The sequence below is a fragment of the Borostomias antarcticus genome, assembly GCF_949987555.1.
Source record: "Borostomias antarcticus genome assembly, chromosome: 16".
Lineage (NCBI taxonomy): Eukaryota > Metazoa > Chordata > Actinopteri > Stomiiformes > Stomiidae > Borostomias > Borostomias antarcticus.
The window spans coordinates 22,333,521-22,356,734 of record NC_140249.1 but is presented as its reverse complement, the minus strand read 5'-3'; the positions used below and the strand labels follow the sequence as shown (position 1 = coordinate 22,356,734).

Genomic DNA, 23,214 nt, shown 5'->3' with positions numbered 1-23,214 from the left:
ATACTAGGACTTCGCTGCAGCCATGGTGTGCCAAGGGGATGACATATTTCATTATGATTTCTGTTTGCAGTTTTGACGTGCACAATTAAGTTTGGGTGTCTGTGGTGTGTGCTTACTGTATGGCGCGTTCCAGGCAACCCGTAACCCGTGTTTTTTCAACCTTCTACATGTGAAAATGCACTGGAATGGCAGTCAAACCCGTAACTTCCCACCCGTGAACTCGTACCAGATCGATGTACTCCCAGTTGCGCTCTCTGACATCACACAGCTCTCTAAACAAGATGGCAGCCCACATGGGTCCGGCGACAAAGATAACTTTAGGGCAACGTAAAGTAAATTTGGTTGTAAAGTAAAAAAGTTGACAAAACTAGCACTTTTGAGAAAGTCTGATATTTGCTCTACCACCGTTTTGGTCATACAATGGATGTGGGTGGGCACCGTGAAAAATATTTATTTTTATTTATTTCAAATGTTCAATTACTGCACATAAATTCAATAATTGACAAACAACCAACAGGTAATGCATTTTTACATAGCTTTTATAACATCCAGTGACAAAAAACTGTCCACAACACCAGTTTTGAGGGTCTTGAACTCACAGTTTCAGCATGGCAGACTAGCTCCTTAACCACTAGGCCACCGGAGCTCTTGAAAACCAATGGTGTCATAGTCTTTTGTTTTGATGTTCTGGGTAGCGACAGAACTGCAGGTCAACAACGCCAGGACATACTTATAACCACCAGGACATCCATGGCCAGGACATACTTACAACCGCCAGGACATCCATGGCCAGGACATACTTACAACCCGACATTGGCTCTTTTAGGTGCGCTGGCTTACAGCCAACGCACAAAAAAAGAGAAAAAAAAATCCAAAGATTCTGGAAAAGTCGATAATTGACAATCCTGTCATTTCCAGGAGCCTGCGCGTTGTTAGTCAGCCCTCCCGGTGGTGACCCTTTGGTCTGTCAAACCGCTCAGAGGGAGCTGGGCTCCTGGGTGAGTAGAAGAGATTAAAATGACAGACAGGGCGTCCCTTCGCCCTCTGGCCAGACAATAGGCGTCCACGTCTGTACACGTGCGTGCGCACGCACACACACACGTGTGCACAGGCACACGCAAACACACACACAGACAAGCGGTCTATTTAAAAAGATAATCTGTCCTTATGAAGCTCTCCGCGTGAAGACTGCACAATAAAAAAAATATATAGAATACAATTCTTAAAACCTTTCTACACAGGAAAAAAATTGAACATCTGATTATCTCTGGCGCCAGCGGTCACCACAGGGGCCTCAGTCTCAGAGCTCGCCATCCTGTAGCATTGTGGGAACACTCAGCGTAGAACACCTACTTCAGCTTTACAGTGTACCGTACCCATTACTGTACCATAGACGTAACCCACCATCCTCTCTCTCTCTCTCTCTCTCTGTATTTTCTAATTTCAGTGTTCCCTACTGTCTAACCGGAGCTCTTCCCAGACTGAAGGCTAGCTAGGTTAAACCCGTCAACGTAAATATCAGGAGAAAGAAGCCCCTATGGACACTGGAAGCACCGTACCACTCCCCTCCCTCCTTCCCTCCTTCCCTCCCTCCTTCCCTCCCTCCCTCCCTCTCTCCCTCCCTTCGTCCATCCAGTGGGTTAGAGATCCGTCACTTAGCGCTCCAGGGCCGCGGCTATCTGCTGCAGCTGCTTGCTCTGGGCCGCCGGGTCCTCGTCCAGGGAGTCTATGATCTGGGGGTGAGACGCGGAGGGAGAGGATACGGGTCATGTCAAGGTCATGGCATCGTCATGGGACATCATTGTGTGTGTGTGTGTTGGTTGGTGTGTGTGTGTTGGTGTGTTTGTACTGTGTGGTCTATGTTATTCCAGATGTGCCACACAGTGGTATTTTGTAATCGTCCCACCCCAGGGTGTGACACAGTCTCAACATTTGCTGGAAGAAGAAAGAAAACTGCATGGGAGACCTGGAAGACTCTCCCTGAAGTGACCGAAGCTTTCAATGAGCTCCTGCAGATGCAAGCTGATGTGAGTGAGCTGTCCAAGTCACTGCTGGAGCGCTTTGTGCTACTGATGTACGACAGGACAAGCGAAACCACAGAGGTAATAATAATGATAATTCATTACTTTTACATAGCAATTTTCGTGACACCCAAAGCACTTTACAATGCTTTTTTTTTTTGTCTTCTCATTCATTCGCAGGTGAACGAGGCAAGAAAACAGCTCTTCACTCAGAAATCCAGAGCTGTGGCGAACATGCCGCCAACAAAGGCTGCTTTAGACCGACATATTAAGCGGGCCACCTATCTGGTGCAAAGCCTTAGAACCTGACCCTCGGCTGCCGAGCCCTTCTGATTGGGTCTGGGTGAAAGAAGCAGGGATTGGATGGCAGCCACTGTGGACCACCCTTCCTGAAGCTTCACGGAGCTGCTATGAGCCGATACATTGTGGCTGCAAGAAAGGGTGAACAACGCGCTGCACTTGCAAAAAGGCTGCCCTCGAGTGTACTGCCCTTTGCTTCTGCTCAGGAGACTGGTCATGTTATTGTATGGTGGGTAAGATGCTCTGGGTTGTATTGTTTGGTGGATTAAGATGCCAAGATGACAACGCTGCTTAGTCACACATTGTGTGAAGTCCACTTTATTGAGTTTCTGTGTTTGTGTATGGTGGATGTTTCCCCTATTTGTTCATTCATAAACATAAAGACAATTGATATTTCCTATACTGCTGTCAAAATGTCTGTTTGCACTTAACAAAGCAATTTTAAGCAATTAAAGCAATTTTAAGACAGTTTGATCCACCCCAGCAAACACACAACGTCAGGGAGACGTTCAGATCATGTCTTGATAACGTCCGTCGGTCCAGAACCCCATTTGTACGTCTGCTGGACCCCTCAATATTCAAACGTCTGGCTTGGACCCCTCTAAGACGTCTGTGGACATGCAGAAAAGGTTAAATACTGTATCTGAACGTCTAAAAAAAACTTTAATTCTGGCTCCTAATTGGATGTCCTTGGACGTCCGAAAAAGACGAAAAAGACATCTAAAAGACGTCTCTTAGACGTGTCTTTGCTCAGTGGGACAACTCTCCTTTTTGATCTATGATCAGCTTGTGGTTGTGCAACATATGATGCTGACGCCCGGAGAAAACGTTTCTGTTGAAACAGAGTTTTCACACGTTGCGGTAGATGTCCTCAAAGATAGGGAAAGGGTAGAGCCAATGAGAAACCTCGACTCCCGACTGAAATCATACGTGCGGTAACCGCTACATTGACATAACTTCCTTTTTCAGTACGGCGGCCGTCAAACGAAAAACACACCACTGCATTTATGCCTACAAAGTGGAAAAAACGAGCTGATGATGACCCAAATGTGTTCGACCTCTGACAACTTCCAGAAGTCCCTCTTGTTCCACATCTGAAAGCAAACTTCATGGTGTGTAGAAACATGGTGTATAGAAACACTGGAGAAAGTTTCATGCTTTAGTGATAAAATGCACAATACCTTACATATGAGCTTATCTGCCGCTCCACTAAGGTGGCGGCCATCTTGAAAAATGGTCGCCATCTTGAAATTTCAAGTGGCTTCTTGCCAAGTGACCCATGGAGACAGCTAATCCCAATTTTCATGCTTGTATCACAACAGCACCCCTATATATGCCCCCTGCAGTCAAAATAGACTGAAGCGCCCACCATTTTGGCAGCCATTTTGGTAAATGGCTGCCACAGCCGTAAAAGGTCCCTCCTGAAGTGGTTCTACGTCTGAAATTAATGATTGGGTGTATAGATCATATGCTGAAAGTTTCATGCTTTAGTCATAAAATGCACAATTGTTTTGTTAACCTGCAGCACTATTGCAGCGGTCTCACACTCTCCTCCAAGTTCTCCAGCTGGTGTTTGACTTTCTTATACTCCCTCTTTAGCTGCTGACTCTTCCTCCTGCTTACACTTTCATGCACACACACATGCACGCACACGCACACACACACACACACACACACACACACACACACACATACAAACATTGCAGACACAACAGTACACAGATGGGCCCCAGATAGCAAGTGGATCTGGGCCATATGCAGGCCAGATCTGGCCCTTGTGGCTTAGTTCCGGCCCATATATGGCACAGAATTATTACACATCCGCTTGCTATCTGGGGCAGCTCTATGAGAAATCGGAGGAGAAAAGTCTGATAGACAAAACTTGTAAAGCATTAGTTATGTTATAGCGTCTTAAGCAACAACGGCAAATTGCTGAATGCTGTAGGCTACCGGTTACCTACTTGCATTAACGATAGCCTACCTACCAAACGTGTAGCTAAACCCGGCAAGTAAAAGGGACAGGCGTCTATTTGGGACTCAGCTTTTAATTGAAGTTTTACGGTATGCGAAAAATGTTAATAACGCTAAAAAAGTTGCGCATGTGTGTGTGCGCATGTGCGTGTGTGTTAGTACCTGCACCAGTAGACTAAGATGGCTATGATGAGCAGCATGGGCACGAAAACACCTGGAATGATGATGAGGAAGGGCATTTCGTACTTCTTTTCATAGTTCCTGACCGATCCCACGATCCACTCTCCATTTCCAAACTTGATCTGTAACACAGACAGAGAGCCAGCGCGCCTCAGACGCAGCTGTGACTCTGGATATCTGTACTATCGTCAGGTTAAAGAGTCGTTTCGGATATTATCTCTCTGAAAAGTTCTGGTTTCCATCTCTCTGAAAGAGAGGTATGTGAGAAAATAAACGTTGCTACACCATCCGTGAGCTCTTTTTAGATGTAGTTACCATGCGATGGGTGCAGACAGGGCGCTGCACGCAGTCACTCCAGTTGAGAGAATGAAACATCAGTGCACAGTAAACATGTTGTCATCCTACCGATGATTTATCATCCCCTTTGTGCCAATGAAGCAGGGGAAGCAAGTCTAAACAGTTCCTAGCACTCCTATCTGATAACATCAATACCCGGCTACCGGGCAAAAGATATATTACACAGGCAGGCCATAAAAAACATATATGTTTTTTTTTTACACAAAGCAACATGTACAGTATTGGCTAGTGTGTTGGATGCACGTACAGTAGAATGAATGGACAAAGAGTGTTTTAAAGTCTTTGCCTCCGATCTCATCAGATGGGGAACAATGACAGGAAAGGGGGGTTCACTGGGGTCTCAAACTCATCCCAATTAAGCCTGTCGTTAATGTGTAATTAACTGTAATTGCACAGAGGGATGTCGCTGCCAACATTTAAAGAGGAAATAATTGAGATAAGACAAAAGACTGTGAGGTACACCCGTGTGTGCGTGTGTGTGTGCGTGTGTGTGCGCGTGTGTGTTCTGACCAGCAGGTCCATCGGGTCCGGGGTGGAAGGGCATTCGGCGTATAACGCTGAGTAGGTCATCGTGGCCACCGTGCAGGCGGCGCCCCCGATGAACACCTCCGCCTCCGCACGCGTCATGGCCTTGTCGAGCCCCCGGCCCTGGGAGGAGCAGGGACGACTCGTTATCGGACTTTCAGTCGTAATGTTGTGTGTGTGTTTCATATTAGGGCTGGGTATCGATTCGAATTTCGAGAATCGATTCGATTCCGATTCACATGGTTCAGAATCGATTATCACGATTCAATTCGATTCCATTCCATTCGATTCAATATCGATTCGGTTAGTGTTACTAAAACCAGTTTTTTTTAGCTGTAACCTTAATTACATGACTGCCAAGTTATGCAACACATCAATACTAGGGCCGGGTATCGATACTGATTTCCAAAAATGTATGAATGAATGAATCATTGAATGAATTAATGAACTATTCATTCCTTCATTTATTCATTCATTCATTCAATAAAAGATCGATTTTGGGATTCATGAATCGATTCTGAATCATTTGATGAATCGATTTTTTAAACCCAGCCCTATTTCATATGTCATCGTTTCACGTTCATTTCCAGGGACATGAGGGCAGACACAAAAGGAAACAGCAGGCTCTACGTTTCCATTTGATGATACTTCTCATCAAATCAAATCAAATCAAATCAAACTTTATTTGTATAGCGCATTTCATACAGAGAGGCAACACAATGCGCTTTTCAGAGAGCAATGGGAGGGTGGGCATAGGTCCCACCCCTACATATTCCAGAGGGAAGCAAAAAAACAGTATCACCCGGGGGCCAGATAAGTGAGCTGTAAAAATTCTTCCCTGACCCCTCTCAACGAGACGATCGAGCAAGCTCCTGGAAAATGTTTGTCTATTGGCTAAGAACATTTACAGAGCAGTAAACATGGGCTAGGGCTACGGCTCATGACAAGACATTAAAGTCATAATTCGCAGTCTGCATAACTGGCCGGCCTATTTTGGTAGTGCAACAACAACAACAACAACAACAAAAACAGACTCCATCAAATGACAACGCTTAGTAAACAATGCAGGGGCTGCCTACCGCCATGCCCCTAACCGCCGATTATGACTTGAACAGAGTGAAGCCGTCGGCCCGAGGCCTCCGTACTCACGGTGACTTCGATTAAGCTTTGTGGGGTGATGATGTCCCTGGAGAGACTGTTGAACGTGGGGTCGGGGTGGTAGTCGAAGGGCTTGAGCTCCCGGGCCCAGTTGTCCAGCTGGATGACGGTCCGGTACTCCTGGCCCTCGTAGGTCTCGTTCAGCGCCGGAGACTTGAAGTGGATCACTGTGTTACTGCGGTAACTCTGGAGGAACTGCAGGGAGGGAGGGAGAAGGAGAGAGAGAGAGAGAGAGGGGGGGGGAGGGAGAGGGAGAGGGAGAGGGAGAGGGAGAGGGAGGGAGAGTGAGAGAGAGAGAGGGAGGGAGGGAGAGAGAGAGAGAGAGAGAGGGGGGGGGGGAGTGAGAGAGAGAGAGGGAGGGAGGGAGAGAGAGAGAGAGAGGGGGGGGGGGAGTGAGAGAGGGAGGGAGGGAGAGAGAGAGAGAGAGAGAGAGAGAGAGAGGGAGGGAGGGAGAGAGAGAGAGAGGGGGAGGGAGAGTAAGAGAGAGAGAGGGAGGAAGGGAGAGAGAGAGAGGGAGGGAGAGTGAGAGAGAGAGAGGGAGGGAGGGAGAGAGAGAGAGAGAGAGGGGGGGGGAGTGAGAGAGGGAGGGAGGGAGAGAGAGAGAGAGAGGGAGGAAGGGAGAGAGAGAGAGGGAGGGAGAGTGAGAGAGAGAGAGGGAGGGAGGGAGAGAGAGAGAGAGAGAGGGGGGGGGAGTGAGAGAGGGAGGGAGGGAGAGAGAGAGAGAGAGGGAGGGAGAGTGTGAGAGAGAGAGAGAGAGAGAGAGAGAGAGAGAGAGAGAGAGAGTACGGTGTACTCTCTACATATTCCAGAAATCTTTTAGATTAGTTCAGTCAATGGAATATAACCCGCGGGGAGATTCTGAATTTGACCTCACATGGGTGAGGCTCTAGAAAGAAACTTTATCACCCACCCGCCTAATCTGTCTGGAACTTTAATGGCTGTATTCAATTTAGCCGGGAAACAAAATGGCTGCTTATCCTGAGGAGCCCTCTTAACGCGGTCCAGGACTGCTCACGCTGTCTCAAACCCCCGCTTGATTATTCTGGGAGCGAATCTAATTATTTTAGGATAGCGCCGAGGAAGAATGGGAGCTTCTTTTGGCGTGTTTTCCGGGTTTAGGGAATTGTGGTCGATGTGTGAGCCAGAGACGGATCTGCGCTAATGCTGGCTTGTGGGACCTTCCTGATCACTGAGTGTTACGTTTAGAAGGGCCGGTCCCGTTAGTGCGTATAAAGACAAGGTTTCGGACTGAACGGCCGGGTACATGGGATGGGCACGGGGGTTGTAAAAGAGGAAGCGTGTGTGTGTGAGTGTGTGTGAGAGAGTTAGTGACACACCTCAGTTGTAGCATGGGGTACGTCAGTCCAATCGTTTCCCAGGACTTGGAACTTCATGACGGCACTCTGGATGATGTCGAACCCTGAGCCTGTCACCATGATGGTCCTCCCTCCACTAGAACACACACATACGCGCAGACACACACACACACACACACATGTGCGCACACACACACACACAGTTTTACAGCTAGTTTTATAGTTATATAACTTGTTTTAGTCAAGTACATTTCCATTTGACCTAGAAAATACAAACTAACAAGATACAGTATCACTGAACAGACTATGACAGAGTCACTCAGGTTGACTAGACAGCCATGCAAGATTCAACAAGTATTTCACTGCACGGTCCCATTTATTAGAGAACCCACCAGACGAAGCTGCTTTTGGGGTGGTGGTCCAGGACCGTGGGGTTCTCCAGGAACCGGAAGGCAGAGGGGACGGTCTTGGTGGTCCGTCGGCCGTACTTGATCGTCATGGTCTGCGGGCCGGACGGAAGCTTCCTGGCCCGGTACTCCCCGGCACTGCAGATGATCTCCGCCCCGAAGTGCTCCCTGCGGAGGAGGACACGGGAAAGCAGGGCCCGGTTGGTTTCACACCTCCCAGAACTCCCATCTGTCATCCCTCCCTTTTTCAGAGAAACCATTCGTGACTCGACTGGCAAAAGCTGTAATGGTAAATGGACTGCACTTGTATAGCGCTTTCATCCAAAGCGCTTTACAATGAATGCCTCTCATTCACCCATTCACACACACACCAATGGCGGCAGCTGCCATGCAAGGCGCTAGCCTGCTCATTGGGAGCAATTTGGGGTTCAGTGTCTTTGCCCAAGGACACTTCGGAACATGGACAGGAGGAGCCCGGATTTGAACCGCCGACCCTACGATCATCGGAAGCCCCGCTCTACCACTGAGCCACAGCCGTGGCTGTGTGCTGTAATCAACGTGTGCTGTAATCAAAATCGCCCTATGGGGACAACAAATAAAGTTGAATTCAACTCAAACTAAAGCTCAATTGTTTTTTTTTATCTAGGACCCACCTTTGTACAGCACTGGTTCGACTGCTGTCGTTTTAAACATGCTCTATAAATACTTTTGGATTTGATTTGATTTGAACTGAGATGCTGTTGGTCCCAACCGTCAATCTCATCTTCAGTCACAGCGCTGGTCGACCGCTTTTCCGGTACTTACACAGTGCACCTCACGTCTCCGACGGTCACGTGGACGTCGTCTTTGGCGGCCGTGTCCAGGAAGCGGCCGGAGATGGTGATGAGCGTCCCCCCGGCTCGGGGACCCCTGGAGGGACGCACCTCCTGGGGTTCGGGGTCCTGGTGGGGGGCGGGGCCAAAAAACATCGTATTCACGTCTCGTCTCGAGCTCCCCCACACATCCCACTTACAGTGTCTGCCAACACACATTATGTGCATGCACACACACACACACACACGCGCACACACACACACACACACACACACACACCTGCCTACTGTGGATTTGCTGTGCAAGCGGTTCGAGTTAGATGGAGAATTCCCGTTAGGGAGAGCTTAAGCCCTGAGAGATGTTATTTTAATAGCTAAAGTGTAGCATTAGAGGGAATTGGGGCACCCATGCTATCTGGCTACACTTCTATATGACTCTATTGAGCCTTATCATACAGCGATCACACCCCGTTGTAATAGAAATACAGAAATAGTGAAAAAGAGAGCGTACTGGGATATTAGTCTTAAATGTCAAGCCTTCATATTCAGCGATAAGGGTCTTTCAAGAAGCACAAAGTGGGAAAGTCCTACAATAACCATGAAATAACCTTAAAATGACCATCAAATAACAAAAGCCAGCTAAAAGGCACGGGTGAGACTAATTTCCGGTTGAGTAACCCATCCCTCCATCCTGGAGTGAGGGGTGTGGTTGGTGTGTTTGGGTTACCCGGTATGTGAAGTAGACGTTGGAGTGAGGGGTGTGCTTGATGTGTTTGGATTACCCTGTATGTGAAGTAGACGTTGGAGTGAGGGGTGTGGTTGGTGTGTTTGGGTTACCCGGTATGTGAAGTAGACGTTGGAGTGAGGGGTGTGCTTGGTGTGTTTGGGTTACCCGGTATGTGAAGTAGACGTTGGAGTGAGGGGTGTGGTTGGTGTGTTTGGGTTACCCGGTATGTGAAGTAGACGTTGGAGTGAGGGGTGTAGTTGGTGTGTTTGGGTTACCCAGTATGTGAAGTAGACGTTGGAGTGAGGGGTGTGGTTGATGTGTTTGGATTACCCGGTATGTGAAGTAGACGTTGGAGTGAAGGGTATGGTTGGTGTGTTTGGGTTACCCGGTATGTGAAGTAGACATTGGAGTGAGGGGTGTGCTTGGTGTGTTTGGGTTACCCGGTATGTGAAGTAGACGTTGGAGTGAGGGGTGTGGTTGGTGTGTTTGGGTTACCCGGTATGTGAAGTAGACGTTGGAGTGAGGGGTGTGGTTGGTGTGTTTGGGTTACCCGGTATGTGAAGTAGACGTTGGAGTGAGGGGTGTGCTTGGTGTGTTTGGGTTACCCGGTATGTGAAGTAGACGTTGGAGTGAGGGGTGTGGTTGGTGTGTTTGGATTACCCTGTATGTGAAGTAGACGTTGGAGTGAGGGGTGTGGTTGGTGTGTTTGGGTTACCCGGTATGTGAAGTAGACGTTGGAGTGAGGGGTGTGGTTGGTGTGTTTGGGTTACCCGGTATGTGAAGTAGACGTTGGAGTGAGGGGTGTAGTTGGTGTGTTTGGGTTACCCGGTATGTGAAGTAGACGTTGGAGTGAGGGGTGTGGTTGGTGTGTTTGGGTTACCCGGTATGTGAAGTAGACGTTGGAGTGAGGGGTGTGCTTGGTGTGTTTGGGTTACCCGGTATGTGAAGTAGACGTTGGAGTGAGGGGTGTGCTTGGTGTGTTTGGGTTACCCGGTATGTGAAGTAGACGTTGGAGTGAGGGGTGTAGTTGGTGTGTTTGGGTTACCCGGTATGTGAAGTAGACGTTGGAGTGAGGGGTGTGCTTGGTGTGTTTGGGTTACCCGGTATGTGAAGTAGACGTTGGAGTGAGGGGTGTGGTTGGTGTGTTTGGGTTACCCGGTATGTGAAGTAGACGTTGGAGTGAGGGGTGTGCTTGGTGTGTTTGGGTTACCCGGTATGTGAAGTAGACGCTGGAGGCTCCTATCTTCCCCCCCTCCACCTCCACCTCCACCTGGCCCCAGCTGGCGCTGAGGGGGTCCACCGGGCCGATCTCACACACCACGCTGGAAACGAGAGAGGGGGGGGGAGAGAGAGAGAGAGAGATAGATAGAGGACGGAATACATATTAGAGTGTGTGTGTGTGTGTGTGTGGTGAGTGAGGGTGTGTGTGTGTGTGTGTGTGTGCGCGCGCATCAATCCAAATCAACTGAAATGCTATTGGTCCCAACCATCAATCTCATCTTAAGTCACAACTCTGCTTGACTACATTTCCCAGAATGCAGTACGCACAGTATACAGTGCACTTCACGTCAACAAGATTGTGACGAGATCGAGTTAGCCAAGTGAGCTTAAGCCTAAGCATCGGCCTGGGGAGTGAACAAGAGTCTTCCTAGTGAGGATGCCGAACTTTCGGGGTTACCGATCCATGATTGTCCGATTCGCCGAACCACCTCCGCCACTCGCCGTCACCACACTGGGGGAAGGGGAGACTCGGTGGATTGTGGGTCTTGTAGTCCTACCTGGTGGAGACGGTGTACTTCTCCCACTGGTGAACGCACGGGACCCCGGCCACCGTGATGCGCTTGATGTCCTCCTTGCGGATGCCCAGGTTGGAGCCCCTGATGGTGACCGAGATGCCCCCCATCATGGGCCCGTAGCGAGGGATGATCTGGGAGGGGGGGAGGGGGTACATTATCAGTGACCTTCCTAGCTGGAGAGCTGAGGGTCATGGTCACATGGGAAAGTGAGATTCGGTAGTCGGTGTCTAGAAAACAAGACGACCATTCGCTGAACTGATCACCAGAACGCCCTTTTAATGATAAGCCTTTTAGACAGACAGACAGACAGACAGACAGACAGACAGACAGATAGACAGATATAGATAGATAGATAGATAGATAGATAGATAGACACAGACAGACAGACAGACAGACAGACAGACAGACAGATAGACAGATATAGATAGATAGATAGATAGATATGATAGACAGGATATCAACAGGATATTAATAATCCTCGTAGGGGCAGGCTGTATTAAATCGTTTTGCTGTATTCATGTGTTACATAGGTCAATACAGCTTCCAGGTCAAAAGGTCAAAAGAAGAGGAAGCGTGCCCCCAGAGCTACTCACGTCAGAGATCTGGGGGGGCGGGCACTCTGTGTTCTGGGGGTCTTCAGCGCACAGCTTCTCGTAGACACACGATTTCCGCCGGGCGCACCACACACACCTGTACTTGGGGTCAGCGTTCTTACACAGGCTGCAGTCCTCTCTGCCCATGGAGCAGTTGTACAGGGTCACTGTGGGAGGGGGGGTCATAGATTACACAATCTAAAGATTGACAGTCGTTGCTCTTATTTATTTATTAATTTATTAATTCATTCATTCATTCATTCATTCATTCATTCATTCATTCATTCATTCATTCATTCATCTATTTTTTTATTTATTTTTTTATTTATTAATTTTTTAAGGCATTTCTGCTTCATTAGGATAGGCCAGTGTAGGTGACAGACAGGAAAGGTGGAAGAGAGAGAGAGAGAGAGAGAGAGAGAGGAAAACATGCAGCAAAGAGCGTGGGCCGGATTCGAACCCGTGCGGCTGCGGTAAGGACCTTTACATGGGTATGGGGCGGCTGTAGCTCAGTAGGTAGAGCGGGTCGTTCAGTGCTCGAAGGGTCAGTGGTTCAAATCCCAGCTCCGACTGTCCACATGTCGAAGTGTCCTTGAGCAAGACACCTAACCCCAAATTGCTCCCAATGAGCAGGTTAGCACCTTGCATGGCAGCTGCCGCCATTGGTGTGTGAATGGGTGAATGAGAGGCCATTGTAAATCGCTTTGAGTGCCACTTAGGTGGAAAAGCGCTATATAAGTGCCGTCCATTTACCATTTACCATGGTAAGCGCCCCAGCCCGTTGAGCTACCGGGGCGCCCCAGCCGTTGTTGCTCTTTCAGTATGTATATCACGGTGGCCAACTTCCATTTAAACGATGGCCAATCTGCTTGGAGGTTTTTTACGCATGAAAGATTGCAAATCAATACGTCGCAGAGTGATGTTACCCATGTTAACATGAGAGGGGCAGAGAGAAGGAGTGTGCCTTCGTTCTGTGGTCATGAAACACGGTTGGGTGTTACAGTACGTCTGGTTCGTTACAGACAATTCATTTTTCCTTTTGGGTATTAGAAATATTGTTTAAAAAAAGAAGAAAGGAAGTAAAGTCTGTGATTAACGGAGGCTTTTTAAAGCTTGACATTTAGTTTTCATAGAGTTAAATGCTTTCAGTTTCGAGGACCATATAATCATTTTTCAAGCCGTAATTTTCACAGATGGCGAAAAACTAAATAGCAGCTAACTGCAAAGAATGGACCAGAAACAACAGCTGGTAAGAGATGAGCTCGTAAGACAACATTTATAAACGTTCCTGAACCTCTGCTGAAAATCAAATAGGATTTTCTGCAACAAGCCTCTGTTAGCTTCATAATGTAGTGCATACACAATGAAGGCATGACACCGTCTCTCTCACACACACACACACACACACACACACACACGCGCGCGCGCGCACACACACACACACACACACACACACACACACACACACACACACACACAGACCCACACACACACACACAGACACACACACACACACACACACACACACACACACACACAGGGGGCATTATCAACAGCATTAGTAATTAAAATGTGAGCCTTACCATTCAGTGTGCTGTCTATCTTTTTGCCCGAGTCTTTGTCCTTCACATAGAAGAGCACATTGGTCTCAGGTGATTTGTCGAAGGAGAACTAGAAATGGGAACAATATGAATTATTAATAAAGTATGTGAATATCTTGTGATCAATGACACTTCAAACTCTCAATGCGTGGGCTAGTCCATGCCAAAACAGAAAAGTTTGTCCTCATACAGACTTTGGCAGATGTTCAGCCAAAGAAATCAATGTTGAAAAAGAACATAGCTGGGAGCTACAGAGTTTCCAATCACAGAGTCTAGAAGACTTTGATTGAGTGAGACGACATCAGGAGGTTTTGACCATTAGGGGGTGCTGTTACCCCAATGTGTCTCAACTGGTAAAGCAGGGAAAGGGATATCCATGACCAAGCAGTACAAAGTACACATAAGACACGACTTTCATGTTAGTAAGAAGAAGTTACACTTTCAACCAGAAGGCTTTGCTCTAATAGCCTGGCTTCACAAGAATGCAATAGGGTCTGGAAACTCTCAGTTAATGTTCGATTTAATAGGGGACTTATCAATGGTCGCAGACCAAGGTGCCTGTGGACGCAATTAGATAGACCTACAACCAATCAGAGCAACGGAACGTGAGTTCGTCATCGTATCAAGTGGGTACAGTCATCGTATCAACTCCAATATATGGTCAGGTGGAAATCAGTTTGAATGGGCGAGTTACCAGGCTGATATGTGGAATGAGACAGAATTTGAGCTCACGTGACGAGTGTGGCGAAGCCGGGGTAATGCGCCAAGCGTAGGCCAGATACGAAGGCGGTGATGCAATCGAATGTAACGTAATTAAAATGATATTATAATGTCAAACAGGGAGATTGATTCCAAGCGCTCTGGAGGTGATTTCCTGAAAATCACCGGTGAAGTTTCCGGTGAAGTTTCCGGTGAAGTTCCGCTTACGTTAAAGCCGCTGAAGCTGTAGAACGGCCCGTCCTCCGTTCTGACGTCCTCCTCCATGTTCCTCATCAGCTCGGTACCGATGGAGAACGCTCTGTCCTGGAGGAGTACGGCAAGAGAGGAGGGTCAACCTGAGCTCTGGACATGTTGAAACCATTAGGGTCATGTTCATGGTTCACGGGATGCGGTTATTGATATGGTTATTGATATGGTTACTGATATGGTTATTGATATGGTTATGCTGATTTGTCTGATTTGATAGCATTCTACTGTTGACAAGAGAGTGAGACATTAACAAATTAACGTTAACAGAACTTTCAAACTTGTTTTCAGTTTTAAATCTAAACATTCATTGGAAGACAGACACTGCATTTACAGGACAGACTATAACGAATAAAATATTAACAAGTGCGCAGTGAACCTGTCGTCCCCCACCCATGACGCATGTCATCAGTACAGTTGTTGAAGGAAATGTTAAAAGCAAATTCTCTGCTAATGATCGTGGACCTCCAGAGCATCCCAGAGCTACGCAGAGCTGGGGTTCGGAACTCCCATACTATTCGGAGATCCTCATCGCGCCTGAAGCACAAGCCTCTATGCACATTGCCAACCGGCGATCGCAGAAGTACAGAGAGCAGATCTGCATTGTAGGACCAAATCCCACAGACTCCCCACCTAACGGCATAACTAACTTCGTCACTGTTGGACACATACAGTACATGTCCTAGCCATAATAACAGCCATCTGATATTGTGAAATATAACAACTATAACTGCTCCCATTCAGTTGGGAGCGTATCCCACTCCCACGGTCAGAGACATTGAGGTAACATCAAGAGAGGGACATCATTGGATTTGTCTCAGCCCACAGAATCCAGCAAGCCCAAACACAACCTGTTTTGAACTGATTTGGTCTTGTTATAGGCATGGGCAATGACAAATTGACTCCAATTCAGTTGGGAAACCTATTTAATCAGGTGGGGGTAATAGGCCTGGTGCTATATTGTGTTATTGTTGACACTTTTAATTTAATGTGTGCACTGCCCTGAGACACTGGCATTATATGTGGGTTTTTTTCAAGTTGTCCAATACAATTAAAACAATTCCATGCACCTGTATGGTCAAAAGTCCTGTAATGAACGTTGGAATACAGACATATCTAGCTCTACTAAACACATCAAGCTCTACTCTCTGCGGATGTAGAAAGTACATGGTTTCCTGAGTAAACGTGTCTGAGACTATACTGAGACACCAAGCATAGTTTTTGATGTAAAAATCTAAATATACTTGTCAATGGAAAAATGCATTGGAAAGGCACCCCTTTTGTGGGGGATTCTGGTACTACGGGGGGACTGACTGACTCACTCACTCACTCACTCACTCACTCACTCACTCACTCACTCACTCACTCACTCACAACGTGACACCGGCCAACCTAAAGCCCCCCCCCTTCGGCTGTCGCCGGGTGGGGGACAATAACAAATTAAAAACATATCTACCTTATAGAGGTCCAGGTTGATGCCCTCGAAGCTTATGGTGGTCTTGAACCCGACAGGAACCAGAACCGGGTCTGGGTTCTCAAACTGAGGACATGTCGCACCCTAACACAGACGGGGACCCATATCAGAACCATCGGTCTGCATCTCGAACCGTTTACATTTAAGCACGAGAGCCACTTAACACATGCACGCTTCAGCTGAACATTATCCTAAGTAATATCCAACTCTTCCATCCAGAGAGGCTGACCTTTCTGTGTTTGATGATGTTGGGGCCCATCGCAGTGTCGTCCATGTCATGACAGGTGTGGTCCCGGGTGTTCCACTGGCAGCCCCCCAAGCTGGCCACACACGCCATGCACCTGAGACGGTGATGCATACACACACACACACACACACACACACAATACATACAGAGACAAATAAACACACAGAAATGTGTACACACAACGCACAACAAACAGGCATGTACACACCCGTGTGTGTGCACGCACGATTGCACACACACACACACACACACACACAACATATAATAAGCAATCTCCTTTGGAACAAAAAGGGGAAAAAAACAGCATTCAACTCATCATAGAATCCACCTAAAGGGAATCCAAGTTGTTGGCTGTTGTATGTAAAATATATCTCTGTAACTTCAGATAAACAAAGCTCATTTATCAGGCATTCTTCTGGACGGAAAAAAACACAACGGCGGAGAGAATGAGAAGAGGTGGGGGGAAAAAACACATACTGTAGGAGATCGACTTTCATTTTTTGATTAATGAAAAGGAAACTAAAGCAATTTCCTTCGCGTCGGTTAAACAATTGGGTAAAAATGCATGAGGTGCATTCAATCCTGAGATCAGTCATGCATCACAATTTATATACACAGAGCCTTCTTCTCATCCGCTCACACACTGCCATTCATTTCCATCCAGGCTGTCAGAGAGGCACTCGCAACACATGGCGGCCACCACAGCCTGCTAGCCAGCTAGGAGGTTAGTGAGCGGGGGAGCTAACACAGCCTGCTAGCCAGCTAGGAGGTTAACGAACAGGGGAGCTAACACAGCCTGCGAGCCAACTAGGAGGGTAGCGAGCAGGGGAGCTAACACAGCCTGCTAGCCAGCTAGGAGGTTAGCGAGCAGGGGAGCTAACACAGCCTGCTAGCCAGCTAGGAGGTTAGCGAGCGGGGGAGCTAACTCACGGAGTGTTCTCGGCCTTCTTCACCGTAGCCGAGCAGTTGTAGAACTTGAACTCCCTGGTCGCCAGCTCCACTGTCTCATTCACGTAGATCTTCACGGGCACTGCCACGAAGTCTGTGGGAGCAGAGAAGAGCAGGGGTGGAGAGAAGGGCATCGAGAGATTGGATTCAGATGGGCGTCGCACTGGGCCGGCTGCACTGGCTTCAGCATGACAGAACTAGTGTAAGTAGAACGTAGTGTTTTCGGAGAGGGCGGAGAGGAGCGTGTCCTACCCTGGTTCTCGGGAGTCGGGGGGATGTCTCTGGGGTTGGGGAGGGAGCAGGTCACCTGACCAGAGTCGGACATGGCGCCCTCACTGTAGAAGGAGGGGAAGACGCAGCGCAAGCGGTCCAAGCCCCCGATGGAGGGGAGCGAGGGAATGTTGATCTCCACCATGTTGATCTCCACGAGAGAGAGAGAGAGAGAGAGAGAAGTGGAAAAGGAAAAATAAACATGAACAAAGAGAGAGCAAGGAAGAGAAAGAGTAGTGGAGAGAAAAACAGGCAAAGGACAAAGGCAGAAAGAGAGGGAGAGAGAAAGACGAGAGAGAGAGTTCGGGACGCTTAAACACAAGCACGTACACCCGGCCCTTTTATAACAAGCTAGTTTTGAGTTTTCCAGATGGATCAATACCGAGCAGAGCACCGAGCTCACCGGGCTCATTGATCCATAATGGAAACTGTTTTCATTATAAAACCCAGGCGCAAGACTGCTACAGTATCAGCAGTGACCGATACCTGCTGGGTCTTTCTACAGCTGAGGTTGGGCGGATGGAATGACACAATCTTCACACACTGCTGCCGAGGGCTCCACAGCCAGCCATTCTTCTCCTCCGCCCGCTTGCAATCAGACCTCCTGGTACACCTACAGAAAAATAAAACCCCCATCAGCCACTGCTCCCAGCATTCGAGTGTGTGCGCACAGCGGGCGCCATCTCACAGTGACCTACGGCTCAGAAAAAGTCAACCAATGTTCTCTTCTGCAGCATTACAAAAACACCAATCCAGGTCAGGAGCTCGGTAGCGCATTAACTAACAGCTCTGGCAGTTCCACGGTATCACCCCTTGACCTTTTGACCTTCAAAACTCGAGAAAGAGGAGCTTCTCGGAGAGTATCGGAACCCTGGATAAAAGATCTTCATGTCACCGCCCCAAGTTCAGCAGAGATGGGAAGTGGAGTGGAAGCACTATGGTGAGGGCAAATTCTGTGAGAGTCAGCGAGAAAAAGGCGGAACAAATACACAAACACGCTGCTGCTCTCGAAAGATGGAGGGAATCCTGCCCCAAGAAGCGAGGGAGCGAAGGAGTACATTAAAGGGAGAAGACGGAGGAGTTATGAAGAGAGAGTGTCCTGCTGGATCTGAATGGCTGAGCGTGTGTGTGTGTGTGTGTGTGTGTGTGTGTGTGTGCGTGTGAAAGATGCTCACCTGCCCTCCAGGACACACCAGCCACAGTATGGATCCCTCAGTGCCACGCAGGACTGGCAGTCTGTCTTGAGGTGGCACGCTTGCACTGGCACCTTGGTGATCTATGGTGGCGCACAGTCAACAGCGCACACATACTGTCAATAGCAGGGGGCGGCCGCGGCGACCGATCGTCCCGTGATTGTAGGGTCGGTGGTTCGAATCCCGACTCCTCATGTCCACATGTCGAAGTGTCCTTGGGCAAAGACACTGAACCCCAAATTGCTCCCATGTAAATTGCATGGCTGCTGCCGCCATTAGTGTGTGAATATGTGTGTGAATGGGTGAATGAGAGGCCATTGTAAAGCGCTCATAGAGGGTACTAGTAGTAGAGCACCCTCTAGGTGCTACTCATAGAGAGAATGAGTAGTAGAGTACCCTCTAGGTCAGGGGTGTCAAACTCTGGCCCGCGGGCCAAATTTGGCCCGCAGTGTAATTATATTTTGCCCGCGAGGCAATACCAAATGACTACTAGAGCTGGCCCGCCAGTATTCGATTTTGCATGTCTGCACTATTAAGTTATATATTGTATGGTAATAAGCGTTGCTTGTTCCATATTCAATGTTAAAGCAAAACTTGTTTGGGTCCATATTAAAATTTTCATTTGTTCAATGTTGGCCCGCGACTTTGTTCAAGTTTAAAATTTTGGCCCACTGTGTATTTGAGTTTGACACCCCTGCTCTAAGTGCTACTCATAGAGGGTATGAGTAGTAGAGCGCCCTCTAGGTGCTACTCGTAGTACGACACCGGAGAAGAAGCAATGGACGACCTACCTTCTTCTCGGTGGTGATGTACAGGTGATTGTGGCCCAGGTCAAAGAAAAGGTTCTTGTTGACCTTCTCCCCAGTGGTGTCCCCTGGCCCTCGGCTGTACACCTCCGGGCGGCTGGTGAGATGGGCCTGGGACACACAGAGACACACCGCTCTCATTGGATGGACGTTCCCTTCAGTGGAGCAGTGCAGCGCTGCGAACGGTCCCGTTTCCCCCGTGTCCGTGAGCTTTCTTCCCCAATTCCTAATCCCCCTATTTTCATCCACCTTTCTCCGACCCACAGTACTCGCTGCGTCTCCGTTCCAAGCCTGTGTCCTTGTTTGCACACTTACCTGCTTCCCTAGCTCCTTACCTTGTACACTTCCCCTTGGCTATTTCCTAGGAAGGCAACGGTGTGATCGTTCTCCACGGCGATGGCCACGGCGGTCAGCAGGCCATTCTTGATCACCACCGCCTCGGCCTCGAGGGCAAACACCGGCTTACTGGCCAGAGGAGACGGGAGGAAGTCGCCCCCACACTTGTAGCTGTTCAACGTGTCATTCTACAGAAGGGGGACAAAGGGACAATCCCAGAAAGACATCTATAAGTGTCTATTGCCATGTCTCTCCTATGTTGTTTTTAGCTTCTCTTACTCTGAAAATGTAATTTAATGTAATTTATTGCTTTAGAAATGTTCTTAGCTGGTAGACAAACATACTTCAGGAGCTTGCTCGATCGCCTTGTTGAGAGGGGTCAGGGAAGAATTTTTACAGCTCACTTATCTGGCCCCCAGGTGATTACTGTTTTTTTGCTTCCCTCTGGAATATGTAGGGACCTATGCCCACCTCCCTTGTTTTCTGTAAAGTGCATTGTGTTGCCTCTGGGTATGAAATGCGCTATACAAATAAAGCTTTGATTGATTGATTGATTGATATTTGCAAGGGAGAGAGAAAAGGAGTTAGGGAGATGGATATCTATTGATATTATTGAGACAGATTCAAAACCTTAAAGTGCCTGGACAAACAGAAAGGGCATATCTTTGCTCCTCCTCTCTCTTCCTGCTCTGACGCGCTCTTTGACGCGAGAGGGAGCCGGAGCCGAGCTACTACTCACGCTGATTATGGATGCGCAGAATTCCTCCGTCTTGGACGAGTAGGGGATGTCCACGACGGCCTGGCCGGCGATCTTGCCCGAGTCGCTGTAGCAGGCGCTGATGATGTCAACGATGCGCTCGTTGATGGCGTTGAGCGGGTACATGCACAGGGCCGAGTCCGTGTGGTCGTCGTCTGGGCTGGCGACCATGAACAGGACCTTTTGCCAGTGGTGGACGGTACCGTAGTGGCCGGACTCGGTCATGTCCCGCGCCAGCTCCTTGCCTGGCACCGCCACGTACGCGGCCTGGACCTTGTGGTACTGGTTCTTCGGGCCGCAGTTCAGCTGCAGCTCCGTGTACGAGTAGTAGTGCTGGTCGTCTTCGCACAGCCGCGACACGAAGGTGAGGTTCTTATTGTCCAGGCTGTCTCGCGTGCGCGAGAACAGGAAGTAGATGAAGCCCTCTTCCTTGAAGGCGTGCCGGAAGTCGTGCATGTACTTGGGTTTGAAGGGCGTGGCCTGCACGGAGGAGGCCTCGATGATACTCTCGAACACCACCCATTCGCGGATGTCCTGCAGGATGCGCGTGCTGATGAGCTTGGTGCTGTCCATGCTGCCATAGCCCTTCCCCACCAGGAAGACGTCGAGGTCTTTCTCGTAGCTGGACATGACGGCCACCACGTTCACCCCCTCCTCGATGCTGGCCACGTACGTCCTCTCTGACATCCTGTCGCTGTAGTACAACAGCTGCTCCACCTCGGTCAAGTTCCTCAAGGAGCAGATGCCTCGGTAGACACTGCCGCAGACGATTAGCAAGTCTTTGGCCTGGTGCACCAGCAGCAGCTTGTTGAGGTTATCCGTCTCCTTGGTGTCCATGCACACCGACGCCGGCGGGGTACATGACCGGGCATCCATCATCGGGCCGGTCTTGGCCCGCGACTCCAGATGTAGCGAGGCCCCCAGCTGGTAGATGGAGTTGATGGCCCCCAGGTAGATGCGTCCACTCTGGCGGTCCTGGACCACGTTGTTGATGTGGGTGTCGGAGGTGAACTCCAGGATGGGGTCGTCCTCCTTGCCGCGGGCTGCTGTCAGGCATAGGAGGAGGAGCAGGAGGAGGGGGAGGGTCTGGAGCCAGCTCGCCATCTCCGGTGGAGAGAGAAAGACAAGAGGGGTGGGGTTAGAGGGGTGGCGCTTGTTTTGGGGAAACAGGATCACAGGACACGGCATGCTCACATCACCAGGCTCTACTCGGGGGAAGAGAACCTTGTTTCCATCCACTATCGGATTCAGGTCCCGTTTAGAGCCCACCTATGCCAAAGATGCATCTGGTACTTTGGATCTGGTTTCTGTGTGTGTGTGTGTGTGTGTGTGTGTGTGTGTGTGTGTGTGTGTGTGTGTGTGTGTGTGTGTGTGTGTGTGTGTGTGTGTGTGGAGGCTGGAGTTAACATCCACTTCAGGCTTGATGGTAACCTGTTTAACATCAGGAGGCTGCAGGCAACCACCTAGCTGAGCTCGGAGACCATCATCGAGCTGCAGTACGCCGATGACTGCGCCCTGGTTGCTCATACACCAGAGGCCCTGCAGAACATCCTCGCTGCAGCTGTAACAGCACACAAGAATGGGACTGACTATCAACACCCAAAAAACAGAGGTACTCTACCAGATCAGTGCAGGCGTCCCACATCACCCAATAACCCTCACAGCAGCAGGGCAACAGCTGCTCACTGTGTCCACTTTAAAATACCTTGGTAGCATTATGTCCGACACCTGCTCCATGGATGACGAGATACAAAACCGCCTCAAACAAGCATCAGTATTGTTTGGTAATCTAAGAAGAAGGGTTCTGAACCTCAGACTCCACACCAGTAACAGTAACATCAGACTCCACACAAAAGTGCTGGTCTACCGAGCAGTATGCATCACCACATTACTGTATGGATGTGAGGCATGGACTATCTATAGCCGCCATCTCAGAAGCCTGGAGACCTTCCATGTCAGATGTCTCGAGAGGATCCTCGGCATCACATGGAAGGACAGAGTGCCACACACAGAGGTCCTGGAGAGGGCAGGCAACTGCAGTGTGGAGTCCATCTTGACCCAACATCAACTCAGGTGGTTGAGACATGTCATCCGAATGCCTGGCCACAGACCCCCACGCAGAATCCTCTATGGCCAGGCCAACGCAGTGCTGGCGGGCAGAAGAGGCGGTTTAAAGACCAAATGAAGACCACGCTGAAGAGATGTCGGATCAACCCGTCTTCATTGGAGGACCTTGCTTCCTGCCGTGATCTGTAGGTTCCGAGCGCGCGAGCGGATGTCCGCTCCCCGACTGATCCGTTCAGCCCCGTGGGCCTTGCCTGCCTGTTGGATGTGGACGTGAGTGAACTCACGCCGGGTGTGATTGATACCATGCTCAATGCCAGGGCGCCGGCTACGCGGGCACAATACTCCATTAAGTGGTGTGTGTTTGAGAGGTGGTGCGCCAAACAGCG

The 23,214-nt window shown here is 49.1% G+C and overlaps 1 protein-coding gene across 1 annotated transcript; it reads right to left on the bottom strand.

The window, feature by feature from the left end:
- Positions 1-1,655: 1,655 nt before the first annotated feature.
- On the bottom strand, positions 1,656-21,865 carry LOC311319793 (plexin-B2-like; the record flags this gene model as incomplete). The annotated part of the gene is given in 24 exon segments (XM_084451398.1): positions 1,656-1,733; positions 1,907-1,935; positions 3,841-3,863; positions 3,865-3,936; positions 4,455-4,594; positions 5,340-5,477; positions 6,504-6,707; positions 7,850-7,964; positions 8,221-8,403; positions 9,040-9,176; positions 10,985-11,096; positions 11,553-11,701; positions 12,164-12,330; positions 13,747-13,834; positions 14,692-14,787; positions 16,187-16,288; positions 16,434-16,545; positions 17,382-17,493; positions 17,652-17,805; positions 18,150-18,282; positions 18,845-18,945; positions 19,654-19,779; positions 20,004-20,192; positions 20,744-21,865. Coding segments are annotated over 24 exon segments (3,882 nt in total).
- Positions 21,866-23,214: the final 1,349 nt, after the last annotated feature.